The sequence below is a fragment of the Cnephaeus nilssonii genome (genome assembly GCF_951640355.1).
Source record: "Cnephaeus nilssonii genome assembly, chromosome: 4".
Taxonomy (NCBI): Eukaryota; Metazoa; Chordata; class Mammalia; order Chiroptera; family Vespertilionidae; genus Cnephaeus; species Cnephaeus nilssonii.
Window position 1 is genome coordinate 16,424,961 of NC_137075.1, and position 13,647 is coordinate 16,438,607.

The window sequence follows — 13,647 nt, forward strand, 5'->3', positions numbered from 1 at the left end:
CAAAAAATACACGTATCTTATGACCCAGCGATTATATACAGACTTATATCCAATGGTTAATTGGATATAATTGTGGTTACAGAGTTGTTTATATATTGCTTATCTGTTTTAGCAGTATTCTGTTCTATCTGCTTACCTAACCCAGGCTGTAGAGAATTTCCTAAGTCATCATTCCTTCAGCTCATATGACCAGGCTAGTTTGAGAAATGTGCATGTATTTTTGTGTTAGTCATCCCCCAAACAAATGTATACTATGCTTTAAACTAAAGAAAAGCCACTCGCCCTAGCCAGTTTGGCTCAGTGGATATCATGTCTGCCTGCAGACTGAAGGGTACCAGGTTTGATTCCGGTCAAGGGCATGTACCTCGATTGCAGGCTTGCTCACATGCAGGAGGCAACCAATTGATATGTCTCTATCACATAGATGTTTCTCTCTCTGTGTGTCTCTTCCTCTCCCTTCCACTCTGTCTAAAAATCAATGGGAAAATATTCTTGGGTGAGGATTAATAACAACAACAACAAAAAGACCTCAAATTGTGAAGATTACAGACCCTGGAAGTTAGATGCTTGGGTAGGAGGGCATGTGAGTGCCTCTGGATCACAGCAGGTAAAGCATTGCTCTATACCAGGTGGAGCAGCTCTTAGTCACCTTTGCTTCCACCATAGTTTTTGCTGTTTTATCAAAGTCCATGAGCACAGTTTAGTCTAATAGTTTCATAAGGTTTATGAAATGCATCAGTCTTCCATGAATACTTCTACCATCTCCCACTCAGCATAAGCAACGACATTTAATTCATACCTGTTTCTTTGTAATTTACCTTCCTTTCCCCTCATTTTTGACATTTGACTATATATCCTTTAAGTACCCTTAAAGTATCCTTTAAGTATGTGTGTTCATATTAAGTATGTATACATTTAAATTAAATCATCAAAACAACTCTTTTTTTCTGTATGCATTACTTTCACTAAACATTGTATTCTTGAATTTGCAAAACCAGCTAGTAAATATAACTATCACAGTCAGTAGTTACTGAGAGAAGACTACATATAAAAGTAATCATTATAACTATACAGGTAAAAAGCAAAATAATAATAACTTGTACGTGTTACCTATGCAAAATATATATGTGTGTGGACAAGGACTTGAAGGGAATAATGAAACATGAAAATTATTTTTTTTGGGGGGGAAACATTATATTCTTTTGAAAACACCATTTTAAATGGCTATGTAATATTCCATCTGTGAATGTGCCATGATCTACTTAATCATAATACCTTATTATTGGACATTTTAGTTGTTTCTTGTTTTGCTTGTTTTCTTGCTACTATAAATACTAATAGAATTAATATATCTGTGTGTTCCTGTGTGTGTGTATTGCTACAGGTAAGTTGACTTGTAGATATATGCTTTTTCTCATAGCTTTAAATGTTTTTCTATGGTTCATAATTGTTTCCATTTTATTTGCTGTCTTCATGTTCTGTGTAGCCCTCTGGCCTCCTCTGAACTAGACTAGTTATTCAGTGCACAGCTGACATCCTGGGGATACCACCATTGTCCAGGGATTCCCTCTCATTCTCCTGTTTCCTGGCTCCTTTATCTTTTCCTTGGTTTCCTCCTGGAACAACCTTACTCCCCACTCCCTTGCAGTAGCTTCTTGACAAAGGCCTGGCATTTCTTAAAAACATCTTCATTCAAACCTAACTTAAATTTGGTTAGGCATAAAATTTTAGTTCTGAATTCATTTGGAATTTTTAAAAATTCTAAGTCATTTTTTTTCAATTACAGTTGATATATAATATTATATTAGTTTCAAGTGTGTACCCCAGTGATTAGACATTATATAACTTACTAAGTGATCATCTTGATAAATTTTGTACCCATCTGACACCATACAGTTTTTACAATATTATACTGTACTTTACATCCCCATGACTATCCTGTAACTACCAATTTGTACTTCTTAATCCTTTCACATTTTTCACCCATCCTCACAGCCCCCCTCCCATCTGGCAACTGTCAAAATGTTCTCTGTATCTATGAGTCTGTTACTGGTCCGCTTGCTCGTTTATTTTATTTTTTAGATTCAATTGTTGATAGATATGTATTTATTAACATTATTGTTCATATTTTAATCTTTTTTTGTTCTTAAAGAAGGCCTTTTAACATTTTCTGTAACAGTAGTTTGGTGGTGATGAACTCCTTCAGCTTTTCTTGTCTGGGGAGCTCTTTATTTCTCCTTTAATTTTAAATTAGAGTCTTGCTGGGTAAAGTAGCCTTGGTTATAGGTCCTTGCTGTTCATCACTTTGAATATTTCTTGCCAATCCCTTCTGGCCTGCAAAGTTTCTGTTGAGAAATTATCTGACAGTCTTATGAGAGTTCCCTTGTAGATAACTAACTGCTTTTCTCTTCCTACTTTTAAGATTCTCTCTTTGTCATTAACCTTTTGCATTTTAATTATGATGTGTCTTGGTGTGAAACTTTTTGATTTCATCTTGTTTGGGACTCTGTGCTTCTTGGACTTGTATATCTATTTCCTTCACCAGGTTAGGGAAGTTTTCAAATAGGTTTTCAATTTCTTGTTCCCTCTCCTCTCTGCCCAGCATCCCCATGATGAGAAGGTTGGCACACTTGAAGTTGTCCCAGAGGCTCCTTACACTATGCTCATTTATTTTTTATTTATTTATTTATTTTGTTCTGATTGAATGTTTTCTGCTTCAAAATCCTTTATTTGATCCTTTACTTCATCTACTCTAATGACTTCCTATAATGTATTCTACATTTCAGTTATTGTATTCTTCGTTTCTGACTGGTTTATTTTTATGTTTTCCAACTCTGTTCTTATGTTTTCTATATCTTTTTGTTTTGTTTTCTTTCCTATATTTTTGATGAAGTTCTCACTGAGTTCTTTCCCTAAGTTCATTGAGCATCCTTACAACCGGTGTTTTGAACTTTACATCTTGTAGATTGTTTGTCTCCATTTCATTTAGTTCTTTTTCTGGAGTTTTGTTCTGTTCTTTCATTTGGGTCATGTCTCCTCATTTTGGCAGCCATCCTGTGTTTATTTCTATGTGTTAGGTAGAGTTACAACATCTCTGGGTGGCAGAGTGGCCTAATGTAGTAGGTGTCCTGTAGGATCCAATTGCACAACCTCCCCGTTTGTCCAAGTTGGGTACTCCAAGTGAGCACCCCTATCCATGGGCTATGTAAACCCACCTGTTGTAGTTCAGCCTTGACTGCTGTTGGCAATCAATTGGAGGGATTTATCCCCAGGCCAATTGGCTGCAAAGACTGGCTGTGACCACCAACCACTGTGGAGGATCAACTGTGCTAGGGGCTCACCCCAAGGAGCAGGATTTACTTCAGCAGGACTCTGGTGCCCACTGAGTCCGCCTCTTCAGTGTGCTGCTTATGGAAGTGGTTAGATGGTGACACTTTGACTCAGTCTGAAGCTTTTCACTGGGTGTGCTGGCTCTGGGGCCTCCTAGGAGATACAGGCCAGGGTCAGCTACCACCTGTGTTCTGCCCAGGGCCACTATGCATGAGCTACAAAGCAATCTGCAGGTGGTTGTTACTTGTGCTGGGCTTGGAAGTGCCCAGGAGGGGCCAAGCTGCAAACCAAGGTGGGCTGCCACTTCATGAGAGGTACAGGGCACACTGAGACCAGATGCTGCTTTTTTGAGAGATTTTAGGAAAGTCTGAAGCATGAGCCACAACAATCCATTTGTATGGAAAAAAACACTGGAAACAATGTGGGTGGGCCCACAAGTTGGGTGGTGACCGGGTTTCAGGGAATCACCAGGGCAGGACAGTGATGGCCAGGTTGATGGAGTCTCAGATATGGTGCCCACTTGCCAGCACTGTGAGTGAAGGACTCAGAAAAGGAACAATAGCCTCTGCCAGCACTTCTGTCTGGGAGAAAGCTGCCCCTCCAGCTCTCACCCTGATGCCAGACACTTCAGTCCCTCCCTGTAAGTCCCTTTCAAGCTGCTGCCCAGTGCTGGAGCTCAGAGAGAGTGAGTTCAAGTAAGTCTCTTTGTGGGCCCTTTAAGAGGAACTCCTGGGGCCCTGGCCAGGTAGTTCAGTTGGTTAGAGCATCATCCCCCAAGGTTGTAGGTTTGATCCCCGGTCAGGGCACATATAAGATCAACCAATGAATGCATAAATAAGTGGAACAACAAATCAATGTTTCTCCCTCCCTCCCCTCCCTTCCTCCCTCCCTCTCCTCCTCTCACTTTAAAAATCAATCAATAAATAAAGTAAGAAAAATTTTAAAAAGAGACACTCCTCGTACTCTAGCACCACTCCCTCTCACTCAGCCTCACTTCCTGCTGGTTTTTACAGCCAGCAGTTATGGGGACTTCTCTACCTGGCACTGGAACCCTGGGCTGGAGGGGGCTGGTGTGGGCTGGGACCTCTGGCTCCTCAGCAGGGACCTCGCCAGGCAAAATATCCTTCCCCATTTTTATCCATCACACATGGGTGTGCAACCAGCCCATTCCACATTCTAGCCCTCCTATCAGCCTCAATGTGGCTTCTTCTTTATATCCTTAGATGTAGAATTCTGTTTGGCTATATTTCAGGCAGTTTTGAATGATGGTTCTGTAGTTTAGTTGTAATTTTGATTTGGTTGTGGGAGGATGTGAGTACCACATTTACCTACACTGCCATCTTGACCGGAAGCTCTATAGATCATTCAGAATTTTGAAGGAATGACAATATTATCTTCTGGTTTCCAGTGTTGCTGCTGAGAAGTCTGGTGCTGTTTTGATTCCTGATCTCTTGTTATGTGGCCTCTTTTTTCACTGAGAAGCTTTTAGGATCTTTTCTTAGTCTTTGGTATAGTGAAATGTCACAATGTTATTCTGTTATTCTTGTTCTTTAGTTTATTCTGATGGCCCCTTTTGATCCTTCTGTTTGGGAATATTTTCTTGCATTATTTTACTTATTTATTTTGATAGTTCTTTCCCCTCTGTTTTTTTCTGATTTCTTTTTCTGGAACTTTCATTACTTGGATGTTGGCCCTCTCACACTTATCCTCTAGTTTTCTTTTCTTCTCTATTTAAAAAGATTTTTTTTTTTTACTTTTGTTGTACTTTGCCAGTGTCTCTATTTTCTAGGCTTTTATTTAGTTTTCCATTTCTGCTGTCATAATTTTAATTTCTAAGAACTCTTTTTTGTTTTTTACTTTTTAATAGCAGTATATTTTTATCTCTCAGGATAAAATGATCATCTTTTTGAAATTTTCATCATTCTGCATAGTTTGTTTCTTATAATTTGCTTTATTTTTTTTTGTTTTGTTTTGATATTGTCTCTCATGTTAGAGGTTTTTCTCAGCTGCTTGCAAATATTTAAGATTAGAATGTTAAGAACCTGACTAAAAATTCCCTTCTAGGTTTTGTTGACTGGTCTGCACTGTAGAGTAATCTGGCTGAGCTAATTCATTGAGGACCTGTGGTCTTAGCGTCTTTTGGCCCTTGCACATTCAAATCCCCAGAGAAGACTCTTCCAGTCTTTTCTGTAGAGTATTAATTTGGCTTCATTTACTCCCCATTTTCAGTACAGTCCTTCACTGTCAACTCTGCTTCACGTTTCCCACTTCAAATCACTCTTTTATTTTCTTTAAGAAAAAAATATTTAGTTTTCTACCTGGGTAACATAATTGCTTCTCTTTCAGCCTTTTAACCTATTCTGCTCTTGACAATGTCATCTTTGCCATACTTCCAGAACCGCTCAGCACCCCAGTGCCTGGGCTTCAGAGGAGCCCTCCAGGCTGAGAGAAGCCCTCAAGTACTCAGCAGGTTGAGTATTGGCTTTCCCTGCTGCTGACTAAAATTCATCTTTCTGAGTCGGTTACAACTGTCCTGCTGTCTAACTTCCCATATGGTGTTGCTGTCACAACTTTTCCTATTATTATTGTCTTTGTGATTTGTGCCTTCTTAAAGAAATAAATCCCATTATTGTTTTCGTAAGGTCTTTAGAGGAAGACATAAATATGTGAGTTCATCATCTTTAACCAGAGATTACCCACGTTGCTATTAGGGAAAAGCAAGTGTGTCTGAAAGCAGTAAGTGCAAACAGCGTTCCCAAGGAGGCACTGGAGAAGAATTGTTTTCTTGTCATTAATTCACTAGGAAGCACAGGACTAGAGCTAATCATAGGGTCTAAGATCTTTTATTTCTGTACCTTTTTGGCAGCCTTCTTTTTTATATAGGTAAAAGGGTGAGGGACATAGAGGCACAGGTTTGTCAGTGAGCTCGTCGGAATGGCAGACTCTTCCCAAGTGGGAGATGTTAGAGTGCTGTGCATCCTACCCTAGGCTCTGTATTGATCTAGACTTGGTCCTGGTTTTCTCCTTCACTGAAACCACTGTCTGTTTTCTCTTCCATTCCCAATCCCCACACCTATTCTACAGGATGACGAGAGCCTGAAGTACCTCACACATGAGGAAAAGGATGTCATCCTGTTTTTTGAAGAGACTATTGATTCCCTGGAGGACGACTTTGAGGAGCAAGTCCTGTGTGACAGTGGGGTACACTGCCAGCCCCCAGAGTCTCTGGAAGGGAGCACTCCCAGCCACTTGGAACCAGACGATGTCATTGACTTAGTGCAGCCAGTATATGCAGCTGGGGAACCTGAGCGCCTCCCGGATGTGACGGAAACGGCAGGTGAGGAGTGAAGCGCCAGTCCCCAGACTCCGGCTTGCTTTGTTAGTGTTTTACATGACACAGGCACTGCCCTCTGTGTCTGCCAGTGTGGAGCTGTTGGGACTTACCAGATTTTTGTAGGTTAGAAGCATCATCTTCATAGTTTGTCCAACTAAGTAGATGTTTTCTTAGCACATTAGGATGACAACACATGAAGGGAAATTCCAAAAGGGCTAGAGTTAAGGATGAAACTATTTGTCATACAGATAAACTTTATATATATAAAGAAAACCGAAAATGGCTTCAGGTAACAATTCATTATAGAAAGAAAACATACCATAGGAGGTACTTGTATTTTAGCCCTTGAAGTTTGATCTCAATTTTTGTGCAAGATTATATCCCTACAGCTGTAGCATGGTTGCCGAGGTGGGAGTATTTAAACTGAAAAGTCAGCTGGTTCAGGAAAACAGGAAATGATCAGAAGGAAAATTCAGCTCGCCATCCTCTTTGTACCTTGCCTAACTCAGGGCGGCATCGAAAGGGAGGTCTGTTCACCAACTCCTGTGATAGAACCAGAGGCACAGGGAGAAAATTTTCTTCCATTTTCCTTCCTAATTGGAAAAAATACTGGAAATAAATGTGGTCAAGGGGATAAGGATTAGTGATGATGAGGAAAAAAATAGAAGAGAAAATTATTTTGCTCGGCTACCTACAAAATACTGCCATTTGTACCGAGCCTCTAGAAATATTTTTCCCCCTTTTTTTTTAAGCAGGGCTGTGTGTTACACAAAATTTTACATACTACGGTTATAGATTCCAAAGATGGAGCTTAGTTTGCAGCCATCTCTTCAAAGAAGAGACTTAATATGAATTCCCCATTTTTATCACACTTCTTTGAAGTATAATTCCTAAAATAAATTTGAACCAGCTGTTCCTTTAAAAATGTCAGATCATAGGTTGGCACCAAGGAAAACACATTTTGAAAATAAGCCACCTTGCCCATCAATTCCGACATTTTCATAGCAATTTTAAGGGCCTCCTCTTTTGCAGGCATTGTGTGAGACTCTGCAGTACAAAGGTAAATAAGGCGGCCTACAGTTATGCAGCTGGAGACAGGTGTATAAACCTAAGTCCAGAAAAGTATTAGGTGATCTGTGACCAGTGTATGTTCAGGATCTAGTCAAGGCTCCAAGGCTGGCATATTAAGCTCTACCTGGGGCTGTTGGGAAACATTTCTATTTCATGGAGGAAAGCGATGGAGTTGTTGATGTACCACATCACCTCCCAGCCTCCATTTCCCCTTTGTAAAAATCCCTGCTAAGGCAAGTTACTATTTCTTCCTATGAATGGCTCAGGCGGATGGGTCATAAGGAGCTTGCTTTTTCGGTATACTTCCCAGGTACTGACCATTTCTGCCTTGGCAGTCTTTCACCATCACTGGTTCATTCTTCTCGTCCTGTGGTTATGAGAACCATGTATTCCGTTCTCTCTTGTTAGTCCAGGGGACAGGGAGAGAGAAGTTCAGTTTACAGGAGGTACTGCTGAAGTTGGTATTATGTCCCTTTGAGACCCTTTTCAATTCAGGGGGAAATGTAATGTGTTTATCTTTGCATAACGTTACATAACCTTATGAGGATTCTGCCTACTTCTCAGGGGCTGGACCTGTTGGAAAGGAAGACGTTGCTGTCCTGGAATGCGGGGCCCAGGATGTGGAGGCTTCTCCCCGACCAGGGTGCACCGGTCCAGAGGCCCTCCCTCGGCCACCCTCCCTGCCGGTCACCACAGCGCCAGCCCACCCCAGGAAAGAGCAGCTCTCTTCTTCTCCTCCAGCGGAGCACCCAAAACTGCCCCGTTCAGTTCCTACTCCGCTTGTTATCGCCCAGAAAATTTCTGAGAAGTTGGCAGGAAATGAAGCACTTTCACCCACCTCCCCCTCCAAGGAGGGCAGGCCTGGAGAAGGGAGGACGCTGACTTCCGTGGCCCCTCGAAACGGAGACCACTTGTTGTGGCACAGACATACGGCACAGCCCGCACCCAAGATCCACCGCTTCCCGAGCAACATCAGTGTGACCAACAGCGCCGGGAAGGAGTTCAACAAGACCATCTCCAAGGCCGCGGTCAACGTGCAGGAGCGGAAAGCCCGGGTCCTGGCCAACATTAACGGAGTCTCCTTCTTCTCCGTGGGAGAATGGGAGGATCGGGCCCAAAAGGGTGATCTCCCGGAGCAGAAGAGAAGCGTCTCTCCAGAGCAGGGGACGTGTGGCCAGAGCAAGCCAGGCCCCGTCCAGGAAGCTGTGTCTAAACAGGCAGGAGGACCGACCAGCAGTCAGCAGTCCAGAGGCGTGCAGACAGAGCAGACCCCACCACTGGAGAATGGCTTCCAGAACATCCATGATGTCCTAAAGAGTGAGCCTGGTGCCTTCTTCTCCACTGGGAAAACTGTCACTTTCCGCCCGGACCCGGCTCTTAACAATAAACTTGCACGCCAGAACGCCAGCAAGAGCTTGTATGAGCACCGGCAGCCAGACTGCAGTCAGGATGCTAGGAAGCGGTCAGGTTCGCTGCCCAGGGCCGTGGGGTTCCGACCCCAAGGCATCACTGTCCAGTTTGCTGGCCGAGGCTCCACTGAGGAAGCTCGCCGGGAGGCCCTGCGGAAGCTCGGCCTGCTGAAAGAGAACTTGTGATGGAGAATGAGTGGGGGCTGGAGGATGTGGATGGCCAGGTTTGTTTGGCCTAAAATGGCTGTGCGTCGTAAAGAGCAATCACAACAGTCCCAACAGCTCTGCCCTGCTGCGGTCTAGCAATGACGGGTACCAGGACTCAACAGTCCAAGCTGGGTGCCTGCCCCCTCCCATCCTACCTTTGAGCTGGGATCTCCTTCTATAAACAAGGGCCAGCACTAGAGCTTCCTTTTTCTAAGAACTCAGATAATAACCTTGAAGACCTATAGGTTTCTATGATTTGTAACTGCCATCTATTTTGTAGATTCAGGAGAAGGGGGATTGGGTCCAATTTGCTATTCTTGAGTCTCTAACCTAGCCTTTGATCCCAAGCAAATGGACATGAAGGCCAGTTTAGATCTCTTATACTCAATTCTCTAAGCTAGGGATTTCCTCTCCTTTTCTAAGAAAATATTAAAACTGAGTGTTAAATTTTCATAGTGTCTTACAATAACATGTTTCGTTTTTTCTTTTTGAAGGGTATAGGGTAATATGTTAGCCCTAAATATGCTTTTGTTTCTTAATATAATTTGGTTTGCCTAGTTTTTGTTTTTTTATATTGAAAATTGAAATGAAACCTTTAGAAAATGATGCACTATAAGTTTGAGTTATGTGAGTGGAATAGAAAGGTTGAGTGTGGAAAAGGTGGTAATTTCAAGGAAGCAAGTCTCATCATGCTGAAGGGTCTCTGTTGTTGGGGGATATGTGCGTGAGCGTCTATTGTGTATATACATGTATAAAATACGTTTATAGAAACATGTTAACATATACATATATAGGTATTGTGTTGGCACATATACATTCATCATTACTTATATATAAACTTCTTAAAACCCTATACTCTTGATAGACACTCAGCATTGGGATAGATGGCATAGAAATTGTTACTTCCTAACATGGAAGTCTTTTAAGGACACATCTCCAGGATATTTCAGTGAATCCAAGTGCTTTTTCCTCCGCAGTGTGTGTCCTGTTCCCAATTAAAGTAACATTCCGAGTAAGGTTGCAGACAAGCAAGATAGTTTTAAAAAATTTTTAATGAAGAACATTTTCAAAGATTTAATTTATCACCTGATTTTAACCTAATTTTAATTTATGAATTAATTTTAGTTCTGCATGTTCCAAGGTAGCTAGTAAACAGGAGGAAACAAAAGATTCTTCAGATCCCCTGTGTTCTGTGGGCAAGGTCTCAGGATTAATTTAAAAGGGAAAAGACAGCGAACTAGATGACAGCATGAAAAGAGCTGGTTTACTCCCAGACTGTCTTACATGCTGAGTTGTAACCACAAGCATTATTATCAAACTATTTATGGCTGGCATCTTGAACCTCTAAAAATAGGCTGGGAAGGGCCACACTTAGATATCACGCCCTTTTGTTATTATGGCTCAGCCACTGTCACAGAATCTGTTTTTTTCCTGGTGAGTATTATTTAAATTCAAATGTGATGTGAAAGACATTTTTTCATAGTGTTCAATTTGCCTTGTAAGTTACAGAAAATGATTGTAATTTCTTTTCCTTAGAATTACAGTATTTAGTATCTTAGCCAGTTTCTTGATGGTCTTATTTTAAATAGGTATTAAAGTAGTTTTTATTCTACTCCTTTATATTGGATATGGTTAAAGGATTATTGAAGGCTATATTATCTTTTTACAAAGTGAGATGCCATACACAGTGTTTAAAATAGAGAGTCTTGATATGGCTGATTTATTTTTATCTTATCCTATGATGTCATTTGATTAAGGTGAACTTGACTATATGTAGTATATTTGTTTTCATAATGATAATTTTGAAAAATAAATTTAGATTTATCTTATATACAAACAACTTTTGTTTTGCATTTTATACTTATTTTAAATTATTTTCTTTTAAATGTTATATCCTTTCCTTATATTTATTCATAATTTCTTGTATTTACTTCTACCTATTGCTCTGGTCATTTCTTGCGTTCAAACCCTAGAAATTAAAACCATACATTTTGTTTGAGGTTCAAATTATAGTTGCCAATGAAGTAACCTGTCTGTGTATGTATCGTGTTAACAACAACAACTAATTTGCTGAAGGACATTCGTTTTCTTGCCATACTACATGATAGGACACTCTTAAAGGGTCACCTTCAAAGAAATTTTAAGAACCATAATTCAAAGCAAAATTGTAACCAAAAGGAAAGATGAATTTTAAGTGCCCAGTTTTTTTTCAAGTGATATTTGTAAATCAGTCTTTGAAACTCTTTATCTTAAAATGAGGGGGGGGGGAATTCTTTTGCTTTTAAAAAGGTATGTGTAAATGGCCCAACTAGAGTCTCCTCTGCACACTGAATAATTGGCAGTTGCCAGGGTAACAGGGTCTGTTCAGTCCCTCCTCCTCCTCCCCCTCCTATGTTTGGTTCTTGGTGTGCATACTTATTTTCACAAAACCAGCAGAAATGTGGATTTGTGCTGTTCTCTCCAGCCCACATTCTCCTTTTGTGGCCTCCCGGCTGCATGTCTCTGAGTCTCAGGATGTGCACAGCCCAGGCCCCACCCGAGCTGTGTGCTGGCTCCTGGTGCTGACTTTGACAATACAGGCTTCTTCCCTCAGAATCCCTGATGGGAGGTGAGCTCCCCCGTGGGCTCCCCACGTGAAATGAGCTTTCATGAAGAGCTTCGTGTGGTTGATAAACAAGGCCTTATGGAGCCCTTAGGATTGACCTTTTTATTTGTAAAAAATCAGAAATGTATTCTCTTTATTAAATTCCTACATCTCTAGCGATGTGAAATTTGACGCTTCAGAGGATTTGATGGTGGTGTATTTGTACAGAGGATCTAAGAAATCAGTTCTTTATGTTTATTCAAGAGTAATGAAGAGCGAGAACTAAGATAAATATGAAAACAATTTATTGTTATCAAGAAACTCGTAACTGCTATGCCATTTCCCTGGTGGAAGTGGCAGAATGAGGCACTGTTTTGGTTTTATTTTAAATCTATCTCTATTGTTGAAAGTTTACAGATGTCCCCTTCCCCTCCCCGCTCCATTGCCCCTCTCTACCCTGCTCTTGCCCCTTCCACAGGCCTTCCCCCGACTATTGTCTGTCCAGGGGCTATGCATATATGCCCTCCCCTCACCCCCCTTCCCTCTGAGAATCGTCGGTCTGTTTCATGCTTCAATGTCTCTGGATCTTTTTTGTTTGTCCGTTTATTTTGTGCATTAGATGGAACCTAAAGAACAAGATCTGACTGGCTTATTTCACTTAGCATAATACTCTCCAGGTCCCTCCATGCTGTTTCAAAGACAAAGAAATCCTTCTTTTCGCTCTAGCTGCTTTGGCTCAGTGGATAGAGCATGAGCCTGCAGACTGAAGGGACCCTGGTTCGATTCCGGTCATTGCTTCCGGTCATTGCGGGCTCAGTCCCCAGGAGGGGGCATGCAGGAGGCCGCCAATCAATGATTCTGTCATCATTGATGTTTCTAGCTCTCTCTTCCTCTCCCTTCCTCTCTGAAATCAATAAAAATATTCTTTTTAAAAAAATAATTTTTTTTACTGCTGCATAATATTCCATAGTGTAAATGTACCACAGTCCTTTAATCCATTCATCTACTGATGGGCACTTGGGCTGTTTCCAGATCTTAGCTATTGTATGAGTACTTTACATATTTTGGAAATTAACCCCTTATCAGATATATCATTGGCAAATATGTTCTCCCATAGAGTGGGGTTCACTTTTCATTTTGATGCTGGTTTCTTTTGCTGTGCTTCTTATTTTGATGTAGTCCCATTTGTTGTTGTTTTTTCCTTGTTTCTCTTGCCCTATGTGATATATTGATGAACATTCTGCTATTTGCTATATTGATGAAAATTCTGAGATTTTTGCCACCTATGTTTTCTTTTAGGATTTTTATGGTTTTATTACTGTATTTTCCGGCATATAAGATGACTTTTTAAGGAAAATCTTCTCAAAAGTCGGGGGTCATCTCATACACCGGGTGTCATCTTATAGGGCGGGTATATCCCAAACTCTAATTTTAACTGGAAAAGTTGGGGGTCGTCTTATATGCCCAGTCGTCTTATACGCCGGAAAATACAGTACTTACATTTAAGTATTTTATCCATTTTGAGTTTATTCTTGTGTATGGTGTAAATTGATGGTCTGTTTTCACTTTTTTGCATGTATCTGTCCAATTTTCCCAACACTATGTATTGAAGAGATAGTTTTTACTCCATTGTATGCTCTTGCCTCCTTTGTCAAATATTAATTGAGGATAAGGGTTTAGGTCAATTTTTGGGTTCTCGGTTCTGTTCCATT

At 40.9% G+C, this 13,647-nt stretch overlaps 1 protein-coding gene across 2 annotated transcripts in view; it reads left to right on the plus strand.

Annotated features, from left to right (window-relative positions):
- Positions 1 to 12,975, plus strand: part of PROSER2 (proline and serine rich 2) — a 50,777-nt gene extending 37,802 nt beyond the window's left edge. For both annotated transcript variants that reach the window (XM_079769581.1, XM_079769582.1), the window contains exons 3-4: positions 6,415 to 6,667; positions 8,300 to 12,975. In XM_079769581.1, the coding sequence (XP_079625707.1) occupies positions 6,415 to 6,667; positions 8,300 to 9,330 (1,284 nt within the window). In that variant the 3' untranslated portion in view covers positions 9,331 to 12,975. The remainder of the gene's footprint in view (positions 1 to 6,414; positions 6,668 to 8,299) is intronic.
- Positions 12,976 to 13,647: the final 672 nt, after the last annotated feature.